The sequence below is a fragment of the Bactrocera dorsalis genome, chromosome 2 (genome assembly GCF_023373825.1).
Source record: "Bactrocera dorsalis isolate Fly_Bdor chromosome 2, ASM2337382v1, whole genome shotgun sequence".
Classification (NCBI taxonomy): domain Eukaryota; kingdom Metazoa; phylum Arthropoda; class Insecta; order Diptera; family Tephritidae; genus Bactrocera; species Bactrocera dorsalis.
The window spans coordinates 24,447,197-24,466,256 of NC_064304.1; the positions used below are offsets into that span (position 1 = coordinate 24,447,197).

At 37.4% G+C, this 19,060-nt stretch overlaps 2 protein-coding genes across 4 annotated transcripts; one reads left to right on the forward strand and one right to left on the reverse strand.

Moving 5' to 3' along the window:
* Nucleotides 1–1,320: 1,320 nt before the first annotated feature.
* Nucleotides 1,321–5,517, forward strand: LOC105231044 (uncharacterized). The gene is made up of 5 exons (XM_049447732.1): nucleotides 1,321–1,897; nucleotides 2,841–3,262; nucleotides 3,338–3,547; nucleotides 3,619–3,768; nucleotides 5,086–5,517. Exons 2-5 carry the CDS (start codon nucleotides 2,882–2,884, stop codon nucleotides 5,302–5,304), a joined length of 960 nt encoding a protein of 319 aa, XP_049303689.1. The 5' UTR covers nucleotides 1,321–1,897; nucleotides 2,841–2,881; the 3' UTR covers nucleotides 5,305–5,517.
* On the reverse strand, nucleotides 5,364–14,876 carry LOC105231043 (head-specific guanylate cyclase). Of its 3 annotated transcripts, none has more exon segments than NM_001304982.1 (9): nucleotides 5,364–5,860; nucleotides 5,925–6,093; nucleotides 7,242–7,857; nucleotides 9,669–9,853; nucleotides 9,925–10,309; nucleotides 10,915–11,155; nucleotides 11,234–11,307; nucleotides 12,574–12,919; nucleotides 14,721–14,860. In NM_001304982.1, coding segments are annotated over 8 exon segments (2,031 nt in total). In that variant the 5' UTR covers nucleotides 12,739–12,919; nucleotides 14,721–14,860; the 3' UTR covers nucleotides 5,364–5,664.
* Between the last annotated feature and the right edge of the window lie 4,184 nt (nucleotides 14,877–19,060).

A 19,060-nucleotide genomic window follows, 5' to 3' on the forward strand; every position in this document is an offset into this window, starting at 1 on the left:
ATACTTCCTGCGATAGAAGCCCAAAAGCAACCATAAACGTATCATGTGCTGTCTATAGCATATATGAACTCACATTTGAGTTCTGTGCTACAGTTCAGTTATAATTTCAGCCACGGCACAGTCACTGAATGAACTTTGAATGGCCTTAAAATTCTAAATTTCTCATGAGACCTTAAAAAAATTTAAGATTCTCATGAGATCAGGCCAATAGCTTGCACTTAGCACTATTCCTTACTCATTATTCACCCACTTCCCCAGCATGAAATTGGTATCTGCTATCAGTGTCGATAAAGAATGCCGACAACCAGTCTAAAGTGTACCTCGCTGCAAACTACCGTTGTGACATAATGTTAAGGACCTAAGAAAAAAGTGCTGCAATTTCATCAATAAAAAAACAACGGTTTGATCTGGTTTGATGGAATCATCAGTCCATATTTCATCAAAATTAATACCGATGAGAATATAACTGTCATGGCGATCGTTATCCCGGCATGATAATCGACTATTTTTTGCCTGATATCGAAGCTCGTGATTTCGGTAACATTTGGTTTCAACAAGACGGCACCACTTTCCCCATTTCACATCAATCAATGGATTTATTGAGAAAATACTTCGTTGAGCAGATAATTTCACGTTTTTGGCCGGTCCATTGGTCACCAAGATCGTATGATCTCACACCGTTATACTTTTAGCTGTGAGAATATGTAAAGTCTAAAGTCTAGCGGACAATCCCGCCTCGATTCAGATCTTTGAGCAGAACATCATGCGTGTCATTCGCATTTTCTCAGTCAAAATGCTCGATCGAGTCATCGAAATGGTGGCATCGGACGGGCCATCTACAACGTATCCACGGCCATTAGTTGATAGAGATAATATTCAAGAAATGAATACCAAAGAATGTTCTTTGAATGATACTACACATTCGTGATTAAATTTGAAGTTTCTGTGCTTTTTTATTTAAAAAATTAGGAACCTTTATAATAATAATTTATAACCGTTTAATTCTGTAATATTAAACATGCGTCCACTTTTAGGTTCGTACAATTTGGCCATCTAATCTTCAACTGCGTTTGAATTAAGCTTTATCTCACGAGTTGGAATTATTGAATAACTTGTTATTTAATGCCATGTTTTTATGTTTGACTTGAAACAAGTTCTCTAACTACTCAACGCTTGTGTTTATTCATTTCGCACAGTGCTCCCTAGATAAATATAAACACAAAACACATTTTATTTTATTGACAGTACACTACATGTTGTTATCTTTGTTATCTTAAAACATATTTCATATAAAATGTGGATACAATTCTAAAATTCATACCAAAGTTTCAGTTATAAGTTACTTGTGACTGTGAAACCATTATTTTGCGAAAAGTTCTGTTTAGGAAAAAACTCATTTCAAGAACTAATACATTCAAAGTGTTCTAATAAATTCAGAAATTATTAAAATTGTTACTAAAAATCGGTAAAAAAAGGTGTTACGTACTATACAAAGAATATATTGAAGTAGTTTAGTAGTTTTTTAAGGAAAAATTGTCAAGGACATCTCCGAAAATTCAATCGGAGCATTAACTTCCATGATGTCAAAATTTTGGAATCATTACAACCAATAGCCTAAACACTTCTTTATTTAAACCAGATAATTTTATACTTGGTAGTGGTATCTTTTTAAGTACCATTTTAAGTACATATCGATTATGAGCGACGTCATAATAGCCATAGTACGAGTACAATTTGCTTACGATAACTTACTCGAAACACGTACAAGAACCATAACAATTTGAAATAACCAGGTCGACGCACTAAGCAATGGTTTTGGGACGATTCGGTTACTGTTTTTGACTGTCTATCTTGCAGTCCAGATCTAAGTCATATCAATAACCTCAGCTGATGAAAGGTACAGCATCATAAAATAAAAAAATTCGACAGATTATTCGAAATATTGAAAAGAGAGTGAGAAGCGATTCCAAAGATAGTGGAGTGAAAGTGGATGTCGTTTGGGAAGATCGATCGGCTTCAGTTCTTACACAAGCTGTATTTTGTGCGCTTTTAATTTAGTATCTCGACATAAAATGCGCCTAGTCGTTCCATACGTCAGTGTGTGTTGCTTCGAACGGCGCCGAATCGACTATCCACAGGTTTCGTGTACACTCTCAGCTACGGCTGCTGTACTCTTTATCCAATAATGAATAGTACGCTCAGTAGGCCAATTACGTCGAACATAAGTTGAATGAAGCGCGAAACACATTCTTTACAGAACGTGAATTTTCGTAATAAAGTTGAACGATTTGTAAACGTTATTCAGGCGTATATCTTTCCATGATGAAATGCCAAACAAAAATAACAAACAGCTTGACACGTGATCTGTCAAAAAGAGGCTATGGAAAAAATACCTGTAATAGGATCACTCGTTAGATGCTTTTTAAGCGATTAAAGAAATATAGCGATCTTCAAACTTTTCGATGCCGTTTTTGTATTATTTTCCATTTCAAAATATACCTTACTCTGTGAGTTACGCCTTCATAGTTGATAGACTTCTTTCTGATTTTCCGTTTTTTGAGATATTCGATGAAAATTAACATGAAATTATTGGTGCCGTAGTTATTCCAGCTGACTGATTCTCAATCCTCTCTTTCATGTCCATTTTTATTATTCAAAAGACCAAAAACTGACGAACCAATTGTCTAACGAATTATGAACTATGAAACACATAACATTTATCAGAAATAGTTTCTACAAGCACACTTAAGAAAAGAGTAGCTTTTCAAACCCCATACATATGTACATATGTCAACTCCGAAATATGAAATAAATATTCTGAAGTTTTCCAATTTTAACAGACACAAAACTGAAATCTCCACTTCCGTCATCAGTCGCTTAAATGAACGCGTTACTTTTCTTTTGCCTTTCGGATATTTTTTTAAACCTACCCAATACCGCTTTGGCGCTCCACATGAGCAGTGAGAACTCCAATAGCGCAGGTCTGAGCAAAATACAAGCGGATTATGTGAATGCTAGTCTAGCGACGGAAGCAGAAAATGAAGTTTTCAGTGGCGCTGAGGAGCCGAGTTCCTTTCTGGGTCTAATGCCAGAGGTTGTACGTTATGCAAAGTATCGATGCAGCTATGATCTGCCAAGAGCGAATGTCAATTGGGGAGTGCAAATTTTCAGTAACGAAGCGGAGGCACACGACACACATTGCTATGTAAAATGTTTTCTGCGTCGCGTGGGACTCATCCTCCTGGACACGTTGGGTTGGGATGTAAGTATGTAAGTAGACGCTGGGTTTGGTAACTCATTTAATAATTCCAACTTATCTTCGTACTATTGTATGTAGTCTAACCGATTGCTTGCGATGTTTTCGAATTTACGTGGACATCAAAACCTGCCAACGAATTGCTTAGATGCCTTACACAAGACAGGCAAAATGAATGGGAAATGTGAACCATATTACAAAATGTGGATGAAGATCCGTCGAGATTGTCTATTAGGTTTCAATGCCTTCTTTTACTATGACGTGCGATTAGAGGAGTTGCCATTTGAAAAAGTAGGCGATGCTTTACCTTTGTTATTTAAGTACATACATATATACATTTTTCTTTTTCTATTACTACAAAGCCCTTACCTCTATATCGGGAACCTGGTGTTGAACCATATCGATTTTGTTCCGCTGTGTTACAGGAAGATTCTGCGGACATGAAATCACCAGCGTTTACGCTTTGTATATATTTACAGTTACACTATATTGACAGTTATGGACGAATTGATGTAAGTTTTTCCGTTTTATAGAATACAAATATATTTACAATATATATTATATTAGAAATTAGAATCAGATCAGAAATAGGTGGCTTTCACTTTTGGCTCAAATTTATGCCCGACGTGTGACTTTTTCAAATCTGGAGAATGCGATATATGGGTCTGCAGTTCGTAGCCTACTTCTTGGGTCGATAGCGGGTGCCGTTTATATTATTTCTTCACCAAGTTAGATCGTTGCTTTTGCAATTCGACTTCGATTCGCATTGGTCATTAGAGCCCTTCAGATATAGATCGCACAAATCCCATAAAATGGCGGCCCTCACCTTTTCGGTCGATCTTTCACCTTCTTGGCTTTCACCAACTGGTAGTCCATTCAGTTGACTATTTATTGGTCTCTATTGTGTTTCGGTGGATCCAATTTTTCTAGCCGTGCGAGACTTTATGTGTAATCTTCTATGGAATGCGTTTAAATTCTACAAATTTAGTTGGAGTGAGAGCGGGGTGCATTGCCTCTACATATAATATTTTTTCATCAAGTGGGATCGTTTGTTTTGTAATTCGACCTGGATTCGAATTGGGCATTAGAGCCCTCCATATCTATCCCATAAAATGGCGTATCTCACCTTTTCGGCCGATTCTTAGCTTTCTTGAAGCATTTACACCGGGTGGAAGTCCACTGAGTCGACTACTAATTGGTCTCTGTTGTGTTTTAGTGGATCCTGTTTTTCGCGCTGGCGAGACTTTATGTACAATCTTCTTCGGATTGCGGTTATATTTAATACTTTTTTGTAAAAAGGTCTAACATGTCCGCTTGTTGTCCGATGGGATCGAACAAGACTCCCACCCTGTTTTTTGCGATGCTGTCTACCGTCTCTTCTATTTCGCCAATCAAATTAGCGTTCCGAAAATCTAGAGTTAAATCTCGTCATGTTATCTTCCGTGAAAAGTTGTTCAACCAAATTTTTACGGTCGTCATAGAAGAAAAAGTGTCGCCGTATACAGCATCCTAGCGGCTCTTGATTTCGCTTTGCAGTTTCCTTTCTGAGGTAAAGCAATTACCGAAATGTTCTCTTAAGGAATTACATCAAAATATGCCAACTCGAGTTGTGGCACACACTGACAGACAGACGGGTTGACAGACGTCCCGAAATCATTATCTATCATCACTCCGATCGCTTAGTTACACATAAATACCAATATACATACCTCGATTATTTCGAGTTCTACAGTCCCCATAACCGTTAATTGACTGGACTTTAATATAGTGATTAATTTATGTTGCAAGGGTTTAATAACTTCTTCTTTTCTTTGCCTTCATTGTTTTAGGTGTCGGAAATTATACACAGCTTTGCAGGATCGGACCGTTTAACGGCACGCAACGAGCGGATTATAAAGAACTGCGCACATCTTGCTAACGCACATTACATCCTGGGTGAAAATAGCGAGGAGATGGCACAACAAATGACGACATGTCTGACGAAGAATATACCTGACGATTACTCATTTGTGCTCCAATATTGGAATCAAGTAATGAGTGATTATTAAATAAAATTGTAAAATAACGGTTGCCAAAACGAATAGTCTTCAAAATAAATTATCACATCTTCTATATGGTACTTGTTATTTGGGCTTTGGCCACTTATGCTTTATTGAGTTTTTGATTTCTTCCTTTAACAGCTCAAAATGGATTGTGCTTAATCGGCGATATTTATGAGCAAACAACAATAAATTTAACATTGAAAGTTTCGGTTTTTGCTTACAGGGTGCGACATTGTGTCGACAGTTAGTTATGTGGCATGCCTCAATCACTTATTCGTCAGCTTTGCTTGTTTTATTAGATATAATAACGTACATTATCGTAAATATTGTTTCTCTTTGACTGTTTTCTTTTTTGTTTTTGTTGCTTTATTGCTCCGAAATGGACTTCAGCGCCTCGCTGATGTGCTCCACTAGGGGCGAATGCGCGCTTAGTGTTGGATGACGATAGCCTTCAAGGAAGTAGCATGTCTTGTCACCGCTTGTATCCGGAAACTCTTTGGGCAAGCAGGAAGGATCTCGTGCCTTCAAGTCAAACTCGAAACCAGGATATTTGACTAGCCAGCTACGAGTATAAAGTAGAAAGATTAGATATTTCATATGAGTGGCTTATAGAAATTGAAACTTACTCCTTCGTTGTTGGACTGACGTTTATTTTGCAAGCCTCGCTGCCGGACTCAAACTTATTGGCTATGGTGACATTATGCCCGAAGAGGCAATAACGCGGCATTTTTCGACCAACGACTCCAGCCAATACGGTGCCGGTGTGCAGACCAATGCGCATCTGAATTTCTTGATCTGAAAATACAAACTTTATAAATACGTTGTAAAATACCAATTTCTACAGTAGACTAGTAAGGATCGGTATAAAAAGTGGCGATAATAAAAGTGACTTAGCCGTCAACCCAAGAAAACTGAAATTGTTTTATTTACCATGAGGCACAAAACCATAGACGTTCTGCTCTCCTTTTTCGAAGTCTCACGATTTCAACTTGTTGATAAAGTAAAATATCGGGGCTTATCCTTGATAAAAAGCTTTCAGGGAGGTCAAATATTGCAGAGAGAGTAAAAAGGCACAGGTTGCCTTATGCTTCTTTAAAGAAATTATAAGGAAAAGTTGAGAACTGTCACCAAAGGTGCCGTTTTGGCTCAGGGAAATCGGAGTCAATCCAGTAATATTCTATGGTGTATTCGTTTGGTGGATGGCGGTCGAAAAGGCTACCCCCGCATCTCCGTTATCACCAAAAATTCTACACATACTTCGAGCCGGCAGGTGAATTGCTGCGAAGATCGTTCTAAGGCTCAGAGAAGATGTAATAATATTAAAGAAGAAAGAACAGAGTTCGCTGAAAAATTTTTTTCTCTTCAATTTTATCACCGAATAACTGTGTTATAGAGGTTACTCTTGGCGACGTTTTCTGCGCTCATATACCCTCGAGGGTATGTGGACTAGCAGAAGTCGCTGGAGAAAAGGAGCAATGTGCCTTTCCACGCATGGTTCGAAGCTGGGAGGCAAGATTGGAGGGAAGTTCTCCCTCAAGTTTAGCTTTACTTTTACTGTACTCTAGTATTTTTCAGGGAGAAGTAGCTGCTATTAAGATAGCAGTAAATTTACTGCTTCGGAGTCTAGCCTCTTTCAGCGAGGTGAGCATTATTCCGACAGAAAACTGTGCGCCCAAAATTAATCGTGGGGTCTCTGTTTGTCATGTAGGTAACTGGTAGTTACGGAATCGCTGGAAACCGCAAAGCCGATGAGTTAGCATGCGGGTGCACGTCTACCCCGCTCACATCGGAGCGGGAACAAGTCGGAGCTTCGTTGTCACCTTGCGCTGTAGCAATGGACATACGGACCTCGCGAGTGTCCAAACAGCTACAGATAAGAAAATCTGTGCCATTAAAGATACTAAAAAGCAATCCACATTAGTTAATAATTATTTTTAACTCACCATCATGGGTTATGTGCTTGCCACAAGCTACAATCATCTTCAATGCCATCCATGCTACCTTGTGAGCATCATAGATCGAAGCACGGTGCAAACCACTAGCCACGCAATAAGCATCGCCAATTGTCTCCACTTTGTACACGTCGAAGAGATCACAGAACTCATCGAAATCTTTATACAAGCTCTCGAGCATACTGATGACCATGAAGGGTGTAGCACGCGAACAAATACTGGTAAAACCAACAATGTCACTGAACAGTATTGTTACATCCGGATAGGTTTTGGCATCGATACTGGCACCCAACCATAAGCGTTCTGCTATCTCAGCTGGAAATATTAGATGCAATAAACTGACATTCTTTTTACGCTCTTTAGCCACGGCGGCATTGGCCTCTTCGATTGAGCTTTTCAATTTGTCCATGCGACGACGCAAACCATCCTGAGCACGTGCTTGTTCGCCGACCAAAATAACTTCGCGTGTAGCATCGTGTAGTGGAATATCCGATATGAAGAGTCCATTACAAGTGAGACCATCCAAACCATCGAGAAATGGTGAGCCCATGAAGAGTAACGAATTGGATTCAGGGCAATGTACCATTTGTCCTTTGATTTCCAAACCCTCGAGTGGTGAAAATAAAATTACGTTATTGAAAAGTTATCAAAAGTATTATGTTCGAAATAATATGTTTAGAAAACTTATGCCACTTTATCCTATACCATATAATCCCAAATCATTGTATTATTGTTACTTAAAGTGTTGTAACTCAGTAATTAATACGAGGCTTGCAGTGTACTTCAAATTTGGCTGAGATAACCCCTCATGAATATAGCATATGAGATTAAAGAATAGTTTAGACCTTCTCATTTCACCTGGGATTTAAAAAAACTCTCATTGAAAAAAATTGAAATCTCTCCACACCTTTTTATACTCTGTATAAGGTATATAATTGACCTTCATTGGAAGCTCGGGTTGGTTTTGAGAGGAGACAATAGAATGAGGCTATATTAGTCTCGATGTTATCACAATGGACCTGCCAAAAGACCTGCGTGCCACATCAGACAGCTATTCTAACTACCTACTTACACCCTGAAGAAATCGTCGAAGATCCTATAAAATATATATATCAATTATCAGCGTGGGGTGCTGAGTATACATCATGCCTGTCATTCCATTTGTATACCCGCGAAATAGTCCCTCAGTTTTTAAGATATCGATCCGAAACTTTGCACATGACTTTTCCTCTCAAGCGTCTTTTTTCAGCTCATCGTATAGCTGCTATATCCCCGCAAAACTAATGCCGCTGTGTAAACTTACGTTGAAAAATAGCAAAAACTCCGTCGGGATCGGGAAGAACCTCTCGATACTAAACGAGGTTTCAGACTAGGCGCCTCCCTATTGTATGACTTCTTCAATCTACTGCTAAAGAAAATAATTCGAGCTGCAGAACTGAATAGTGAAGGTTCAACCTCATACAAGAGTGTACAACTGCCAGCGTACGCCATTGACATTGATATCATTGGCCTCAACAACCGCGCCGTCAGTTCTGCTTTCTCCAGACTGGATAAGAAAGCGAAGCAAATGGGTCTGGTAGTGAACGAGAACAAGACGAAATATCTTCTGTCATCAAACAAACAGTCGTCGCACTTGCGACTTGGCTCTCACGTCACTGTTGACAGTCATAACTTCGAAGTCGTAGATAATTTCCTTTATCTTGGAACCAGCATTAACATCAACAAAAAAGTCAGCCGCGAATAACAACGCAGAATAACAGTTGCTGCTTCGAACCGAGTAGATAATTGAGAACTAAAATTCTATCTCGATGAACAAAGCTCACGCTTTACAAGTCGTTCAAAAGTCCCCACGAGTTTTCGAGAGAAAGGTTCTGTGGAAGATTGATGGTCCTTTGCGCATTGGCAACGGCAAATACCGTAGTCGATAGAACGATGAGTTGTATGAGATAAACGACGACATTGACATAGTTCAGGGAATTATGAGACAGCGACTTCGGTGGCTAGGTCATGTCGTTCGAATGGATAAAACATTTTAGCTCTGAGGGTGTTCGACGCAGTTTCCACAAGGGAAGCAGAGAAAGAAGAAGACCTTCACTCCGTCCGAAAGAACAGGTAGAGAAGGACCTGGATACAATTAGAGTATCCAATTGTCTACAACAATAAAGAAGAGGAAGTACAAATTGGTCGTTCAAAATCAATTTCTTATAAGGTAAAATTTTTCATTCAATAAGATATTTGACCAAGATTATTGTTAAAAATATCGCTACCGTACCTTTCTTTTCCTCTCATTTAATGACATTACGGACGACAGCAAAGAACCGAACGTTCTGATAAAAGAACCCCTCGGGTTTTGGTCACGCATTCACTGTTTTTAATTTTTTTCGAAAATGTAAATTTTCAAATGGTTTTTTAACTCACCTTCGCCGGAAACTCACTGATGTTTGGTGGACTCTTTAAAGCAATCAAAAATGGTGTATATGTACGACGAGCGATATCGCGGAATTTCAAGGTCAAACCTTTGGGTCGTTTAAAATCAAAGTAAGTGGTCGCCTGACAACCGTGTTCGGCTATATGTGGCTTGTACAGTTTGCTGAAACCGCGACCTAGAAATAACAAAGTATAAATAAATTCCTTTATATATATTTATAGATCAGGGTTACAAGCGAGGACTTACCCATTTGCAGCAATTCCAGTTTCTCATTCATAATGAAATGCCAGGGGAATGCCTTGCAAAAGGTGTGCGAATTCATCGCCAAATCGGCAGCTTTGCTCGAGTTATTCCGCTGCGCTGGCAAAACGGTTGGTTTAACCATCTCGACGCTACTGCGCTGCAACGATACCGCTGAACCAGTGTACTCCTTAACCAACGAAAATAAATAACGATAGCGACGCGAATCACCTTCGACCGGTTCTATTTTAATATTGACCTGCACATTGTATAGCATTCGGGTAAGAGCCTTCAATGAGCCGAGTAGCAGCCAAGCGATTACAGGACGTTCAGAGGTGAATATTAGCTCACCATCGCCTGCGCACACGAAACCGGTGTCGGTGACGTCTTCCTGAAAGAATTATGTGGGTAATTAATAAATTAATATTTTGCGTGTGCCACAGAGTAAAAACCAATAAGTATATATATTGATGTTTTTTGATAATAAATATATTTGAGAAACCAATTCGCAAGTTGGGAAAATTTTTTGCATTGTTGATGTATTGCTGACCTTTGCATGTAGCAAGCTCTTGCTAAAAACTTTTTCCTAGTTGTTAGTGGAAAAAATATTTAGAAAGACTAGAGTGTGTTGTCTTAACGTCAACTTCGGAAGAAATACATAACCATCGTGCGTTTGGTTAGATTCACTTTGGCAGTTGGCCATAGTTCGAGTTCAGAAGAATATTGCTCAGTATATAAAGTCTGTTATATGAGATTAAAATATATTTAAAAGGGCTGAAGAGACTCATTTCGAGATAAAAATCGATTAATCCGCTGTCTGCCACTATTTTTGCATTCAACCTTCTCTGCAGAGGGATTTACCCATGGAATCGTATAGTTTTACAAGTTTTTGAATTCTACACAAACAGAAAATATTTTTACTGTCACTGTAATTTAAAGCTTTAAAGAACTTTCAAGTCCTTGAATCATATAGCAAATGAATTCAATTCTTCTTACCTCCTGCAACTTTAGCACATCATAAACGCCATCTAGTGAGCCAAGGAACTCTTGCAGATCAGTGCCGAGGCAACGAAAGGCGCGCTCGATAATGCCAGTGCAGCATGAAGTGATCAATTCCTCGCCGAGCAACACCAGAATTTCGCTAGCACTCGATTCGTCCATCTCCAGCAGTATATCCTGTATATCGGCCAAGTAATCATAGTTGGGTACACTTTTCAGTGTGTCCAAATCAATGCGTCTGAAAATTAGAAATTAGAAAGAGAGTAGATTGCTGTGACTAACACAAACCCGTTACTTATGTTTTGCTTATACTCACAATTTGGAAATCTTCGGCCAACTTTGACTGTACTTGGCAATAAGCGACGTAACAGCGGTATTCAGGTCGGAATTCTGTAAGAAACATATGTAAAAGATTAGACTACTGAAAATTTGAACTGTAGCTTCACAGTAAAATATCTACTTTTTCAAATCTTGCAATATGTTGCAACAGAGTATAATATGTAGTTTTGCAAATTACTTATAGTAATAGACTAGATACCAGGAAGTAAATTTCGGTATTTTCTACATATCTTCATCTTCTTTATGACCGCGCGCCACCCGTTCTTCCTTTTTGATTATTGACGCCAATTGTAGATTCTAAATGCAGCCAGGTCCTTCTCCACCTTGTATTTCCGACGGAGTGGAGCTCTTCCTCTTCCTCTGCTTCCCTGGGCGGGTTCTGCGTTGAATACTCTCAGAGCTGGAGTCATTTAATCCATTCGGACGACATAATCCACTCAGCGCAGCCGAACTACATATGTCAATGTCTTCGTATATCTCGTACAGCTCATCGTTTGACGTTGCCAATGCGCAAAGGACCATAAATCTTCCGCAGAACCTTTCTCTCGAAAAATCCTAAAGGCCGTCTCATCAGATGTTATCATCGTTCATGCCTTTGCACCATAAAGCAGGGCGTTAATAATGAGGAACTTATAGAATTTGGTGTTTATTGGACGAGAGAGGACTTTGGACTTCACTTCTCCATTGCCTACTCAGTTCGAAGTAGCACTTGTTGGCAAGAGTTATTCTGCGTTGGATTTTGACGCCGACGTTGTTGTTAGTGTTCATACTGGTTCCAAGATAGACGAAATTATCTACGACTTTGATATTATGATTGCCAACAGTGACATGGGGGCCGAGTCGTGAGTGCAACGACTGTTTGTCTGATGACCGGTGATATTTCGTCTTGCCCTCAGACCCTTTAGCTTCGCTTTCTACATATAATTCCAAACTTATTACTTATTTTCACGTCTATGGAAATAAAGCAATAGATCTTAGGCATGAATTCACTTGTTTGACATATCTAACCTCGTAACTATAACTAAAGACCTTTCAGCCCACTTTTTGAACTCTTTGAACCCACGTGCCGAGTGTTTATGATAATTGGAGAAGGAGTAAGGCGACAATGCAGTAGAAGTTACCAATACAAAAGTTTTAATTTACCCTAGTAATAATAATTAAGCACGTAAACGTTGACGACCCAAAATAACTTCTATACTATTGCAATAATTATTGGTTATTAAACATCGAGACTTAACGTAATTACAAAGTAACCTGCCAATACTTTTTAGTACCATATAGTATAGTATAGTATAGTGTGTTTATCTGTTCACTTACCGATGGCGCTGTGAGCAGCTGTATGGCCATTTGCAAATGTGTCAGTGTCAACGCATCGCCCGGCTGCTCTTCATCCTCCAATTGCCAAGTGTTGTTGCTCGTTTCCGCACAAACCGATGGCTGACGCGCCAACGAGTCGCTGCGACGAAAAAAGGGGCAAGCCATTTTCAATGTCCTACAATGGAAATATGTGCGTACTGCGCTGCTGTAGGCTTCAAGTTTGCGCGCCAATTATGTCTGTAGGTTTGTTGTGTTGCGTATACGCCACGCCGTACGCTGCCAAGTATTATGACTAACCGCACACAAGTGAGCCGTGGTAGGGTTGCAACGACTTGACACTGAAATGTTGAAATGAAAATTGTACACACACATATTATGCTAGTGTCTATTGTCGCTCATTTGGAAAGGGAAAGCAAAGCGGAAAAGCGCAAACAAAGACAAACACACAAAAAGTAAAAGTGCAAAACAATAAATGACGGCGCACATTGTAAGGCCACGGCGAAGGCAAACGGCGGGCGGTAAGTCAGGCCACAGCGGCTTTGCGACACTTTGAAAGCCTCCCAATCAATTTGTCATAGTGGATGGGCTTATGTGACTAAAGTGTCGCTAAGATGTCGGCTCACCAAGTTCAATGTGCACTTAGGTCATATTCCAGTGACAAAATGTGATTATGACTATTTGAGTTGTTGTAATGTATGACATTTTTCTGTGCTTCTGCCAGCTGCAACAAAAAAAATAGTAAAAGTATCTATTTGACCTGCAAACAACTGAAGGTTTTTCCTCATTGGCACGACACAGGGACACGTGAGACTGAATAGGTTCATAGTACATAGTATATATACACACCCACCGACATTCACGCCTACATTGCAACATGAATAGCGGTTTAAAGCAAGTTATTCGATTTTATAGAGTGAAACGAACTTAATTTGATTTGACAGCCATAAATGTAGTTACAATGATATTTAAATAATATTGCATATATCGTATTTAGGAAAGCTTTTTTCTATATTTTTACAGAACAATGCAAGCTTTTCGATGTCATCAATATTTTATAGTAGTAAAGCTATATTAAAGGTATTAAGATATTATTATGAGAATATTTTGCTCCGCTTATCATTCAATTCCCGAATTATTTAACTATCTTTACTATGGTTCATAACCAAAAAAATTATCTAATAACAAGTAAGGGAGGACTAAGTTCGGATACAACTGATGCAGGAATCAAAGCCAGCGAAACCAATCATATAGATTAAAATCAGCTCGATTTTCGAAAATCCTAATATTAGTTATATAGGAATTTTCTATCAAAATTCAACTATATATATCGGGGACTAAATATACGGTACCTAGGTTGAACTTAAAATTCTCTGTTCAGGCTATAAAACTGGTGATTCAGATAGAAACCTATCTCGAGTAAATTTATATTTTCCACTTTCGCTCCTTTAAATATACAAATATAATAATTGAAAACAGTAGAAAAATGCATCAAGCCTACGGAAGCGACTTCAAATATGTTTTAGATATTGTTATTTGCAAAATATTGTTCCAGAATGGTTCGGAAAAAATCACAAAACTTGTCAGTAAACAAGAAAGATTGTTCACAGCACATTTATAACGGCATTTTCATAAGCTGAAGGTTCTCATCCCTTCCCTACGTATAATTCACAAACAAATACGCTATAAAATATTATTATACTTAAAATATTATTATACTTAAAACATAACGTTTTTAGCTCACAGTTCAAATGCTTATCAAATTTAATCCACGCCTTGCAATTTTCTTTATTACAAAATTTCACGAACACAATAAAGCTCAATTGATCAGTTAAATAACTTCAACATCCTTTATGGAAATAGCCCATAATTTACAAATTACTGAACACTTTCCATTCACACACAATAAAGTGCACAATTAAATGAATTTGCCATTATTCTACACACTCAAACTATTTCTGTCGTGCCTCTCTTGACCTCGGGCCATAACACAAATCGGCCGCTAAGCCGATTCACTTTCTGTATCCCAAAATGAAAACTTGCAACGAATACACATTTTCGCTCGAAGTTTTGTAAACGAGAATTTGGAATAAATTTTTAGCAATGCAACGGGAAAATTTTCAAAAAATTTATTTTCGAAAGCCGCTTACCGAAAATGCAGCAATTTCTTGCACTTTTTATATGAAGGCAATTCGGTGCTGCATCCGCACCCGTTGTTAATGGTGGCGTTATACTAGGTATGCGCTCACCGACAACTTGCTGTTTATTTGACGAAGGAGTAACTGCTACTGAAACGCTGGCCAACTCCTATTCGTATCCTGTTACTGTCTGGAGCTTTAAAGCTGCGCATTTGAGCAGCTTTATGTGAACTTAAAATTTGCTTCGGCGCACAGTTTCTTATTCTCTCGTTGTTTTGTTCGCTCATGAGATTTGCTTGTCTTTTTATTTTTTTATTTACTTTAGAAGATGTTTACTTTCTTAATCGATAGCAGACTATTGAGAGTCCGTAAATCGTGAAATGATCGAGATTGATTTTTATTGCAACAAAAAACAATAAATATCGGATATCTATAAAAAAAATTCCAATAAGTTTTTAATGTATGCTTCTACAACTGTTTTAAAAAGTCAACTTCAACCTGCAAGATCAATAAAGGCGCTGCATTGGCTTTCTGTCCGAACGATATCAAGGGGTTACATGGGTTTCAAAATTTCAAAAAATCGATTTTTTTTTCGTCTTATTTAATAGTAGGTATAATATGTGTAGAATATTCTCCCAAAATTTTAAATTTATCCGATCAAAGTTCTAAGAGCTAGACCCTTCGACAGTTCCGCCCATCAGACCAAGTCAGTCTGGCCTTGAACTTTTAATCGCATTTTTCTCAAAACTCGATTTTTGAAGTCGGTGGACACGGTTTCTCGAAAAGTTATGAACCGATCTTCTTAAAATTTTGCACACTTCTTCAAAATAATATTATCTCGTAATTGAACGAAGGATTTTTTTTATTTATTACAAGTTATTATACGAGACAACATGTGCCTAAAATTTGACCAAAAAGTGTAGTTCTGTGTTAACAACTCCGCCAAAAACTCAAATTTCAATTTTTTTTCCTTCGTTCAAGTACGAGTTTTATTTATGTACTAACTAAAAATATTTGGGTTTTTAATTTTAGATGAATCAGTCGTGAGTTATCCTGTCCACGGCGAGAGCACTTTTTTTGAGAGGGCGAGGGACATGAGCTCTGAAGTGCTGAATATTCAATATTTTTGTGTAAAAATTTCACAAAGTATTTATTAAATATGCCAAACTGTTAAATAAATAAATTCATTACAAATATTATTAAAAAATTAAAAAATACCCATTTTTTGAGCCTTTGAAACCCATGTAACCCCTCAAGCGAAATACGAGACAGCATGCCGCCTATTGACATCCAGAGAGACGATTTCGCGCGCCTATACCAACTATTTACTATATAACTATAAAAGTAATATCTAATTAGCGTAGGATATCCGCTTTGGTAGAAAGAATACAGTAAATTAATTTAAGTGGTTGCCTAAATGTATGCAACTATTTCACAATCAACCATCTTGCATTGGTTGTATGATCATTTTAGTAGAACAGTGAATACTAAGTGAAGTATTATCTATAAAGTCCAGTTCGAAAGTTTATATAACATATACAAAACAAAGATATGCTGAAAGTTTATACACTATTAACACTCATTTTCAAATATTTTTAAGTATATAATATCAAATACTACTACAATTCATAACAAGTGATATTTAATATACTAAAAATAATGTAAACATTCATCACATACACTACAATCGACTATCGTTGCGAAACCAACAAGCTTTCGACTGTCATCGCCAACATAAAGAAATGCGAATATGCAACAACAACAACAACAGCAATAAATTACTTATCTGTTCTTTCGCCCTCAGTCCACTTACCGATAAGCGTAACAAATCATAACAACCTGTTGCATATCAACGCAGCAAACTGTGTGTGTGCAATATTGATAAAAAACAAAGAAGCAGAGCTTCGTGCCGATGCAAGTGATTTCGCGCAGCTTTCCCGACACACCACCCACCTATCGATTGTGTGTAAACAAAACAGAGCATCGGAGAGCAGTAACAGCTGTCAAAAGCTTTCACTTAGCAGCCGAGTGGAAATATTTCCGAATGCAATTTCATATATCCATAAACGAGTAAGGGGTGGTTCAAATGCAAGTTTCATGAAAACTTAAGAAGTTATTGCAAATTTTTAGGTTATTTTTGGTTTTTACAATTTTTTTTTGATAGAAATAAATCGATAGTTTGTAATTGTTGGAAAATAATCGATAATTTTAAATATTCTAATTCAAGCCAGTTGATTTTTAAGTATTTTTGTATTTAAAAAAATTTTATTAATTCGATAAAAAATAATAGATATTTTGTGGTTTTGAAAAATAATCAGATTTATTTGACATTTTTAATTTAAATTAGCTGCTATTTAAATATTTTATTTTAATCGGTAAAAAATAATCGATATTTTGTGATTGTTAAAGAGTTATCGATAATTTGCTATATTTTTTATTAAAGACGAAACTCCAAAATCAGACAAGTAGAAGTCAAAGCCAAGATATATCATAAGAGCTTCTTTCGAAAAAATTTTATTTCGAAAGTTGGTGCAGTAGCCGTCATTTTGACATTTTGCTTTCAAATTGTCAAAATTATTCTCGTTTTGAGGGCTCTAGTATGTCTTTATCCTTAAAAGACCTCAAAACATATTTTTAACTGCTTAACCGAGCCACAGAAGAAATGTAATTTTTTAAACTATAATATTCACTAGTTTTTGTCTAATTTTCCTACTTTCAAATTTACTGAAAATAATTAAAAAAAAAAAAAATCTGGAATTTTTTAAACACTTTGTTTAAACACTTGTTGTTGTTGTTGTTTCGTTGGTAAAGTCTCAAAATCACCTGTTCAATGATTTGAATTTACATATGGCACACCCTATACACAACGATTCGTAAACGCAATATGTGAATATATGCGAGTAGATAAGCTCAAAATCCCAGCTGTAAACCAACGAAATGAAGTGCAATGTCAGTTACATTTGCTTTGCAATTTGCACTCCGGTCGGTCGGTCGCTTATCATCGTCGCCGCTCTGATTTCGACATCGGTATCAACATTGGCACTGACGACGTTTTTCGGTGTCGTTGAGCATATTGCACCGCACGGCGCTCATCTGTTTCGGCGAGCTTGGAGACCAGGGATAATGGGATGCCCAACTTATTCCAGTGTGAGAGCGCCTCAAAATAAGCGTTTTTTATAACATTTTCCATTATGGCCAGATCGAACAAAATAAGAATTTTTGGGCATTTTAAATTAAAATACCCAACATTTATTACGATTGCAAATTATTATAAATTGGACTTTTAATATATGGCGAAACTACTTAATTCCTTTTTTATGATTTTATGGTATACAGTGGATCACAGCCAAAATGATGCAGCCATCTGAGAAATTTTAAAACATGCTTAATAAAAAATAAAAAGCCAAAACTTGTTTGTTTATGAGTGCCAATTATTAGTGGCAGATGTATTTTTTTAAATATTATTTTTAAAACTCACATTTTACACTTATTTCATTTAATAAAAACAAAAAAACGAATTCAGCCTTAAATTTTACCTCACAGCGAAAATGATGCAATCTCTAAATAAGCAAATACATAAATAAATAAATAGATTTTTTTTTGACAAAACTTAAATTTTCGGTTGATCAATACTTCGTAGGATAACCTTTGTTATCTATGACAGCTTTCATGCGCCTAGACATCGATTTTAACATTTTGTTTGTGTAGTTTGTGGATATTTTGTTCCATTCAGCTTCCAAAGCAGTTTTCAGATCAGCCTGATTTCGAATTTCATATTTTCGAATCTCTCGCTCCAAAACTGACCACAGATTCTCAATAGCATTTAAATCTGGAGATTGTGCTGGCGGTTGTACCACATGTGGGCAGTTCCAAATAAGCAACTTTGGACAACGCCCGATTTATGCTTTGGATCGTTGTCCTGGTAGAATCGAAAAACTTTCTCTAATATTAATTTTGAGGCACTTTGTAACCAAATTTGCTTTCAAGATATTCAAAATACATAGTTTTATCCATAGTACTGTCAATGAAAGCCAAATTTTCCAACACCAGCAGAGGACATGCAACCCCACACCATTACATGCCCTCCAACGTGTTTTACAGTGCTCCGCCAAATTCTGTGGATGAAGCTCTGTATTTGGCTTTCTCCATACGTAGCTCTTACCATCTGATCGAAAAAGGTTGAATTTTACTTTTCATCTGCAAAAATTACGCTAGTCCAGAAGCTTTCATCCTTAAATAAATGCTCTTTAGCAAATTTTAGTCGTGCACTTCGATTTTTTGCGCTGATATAATGGCTTATTACGAGCTGTGCGTCCTTGAAGTCGGCTTCCCTAAGGATTCTTCGCACGGTT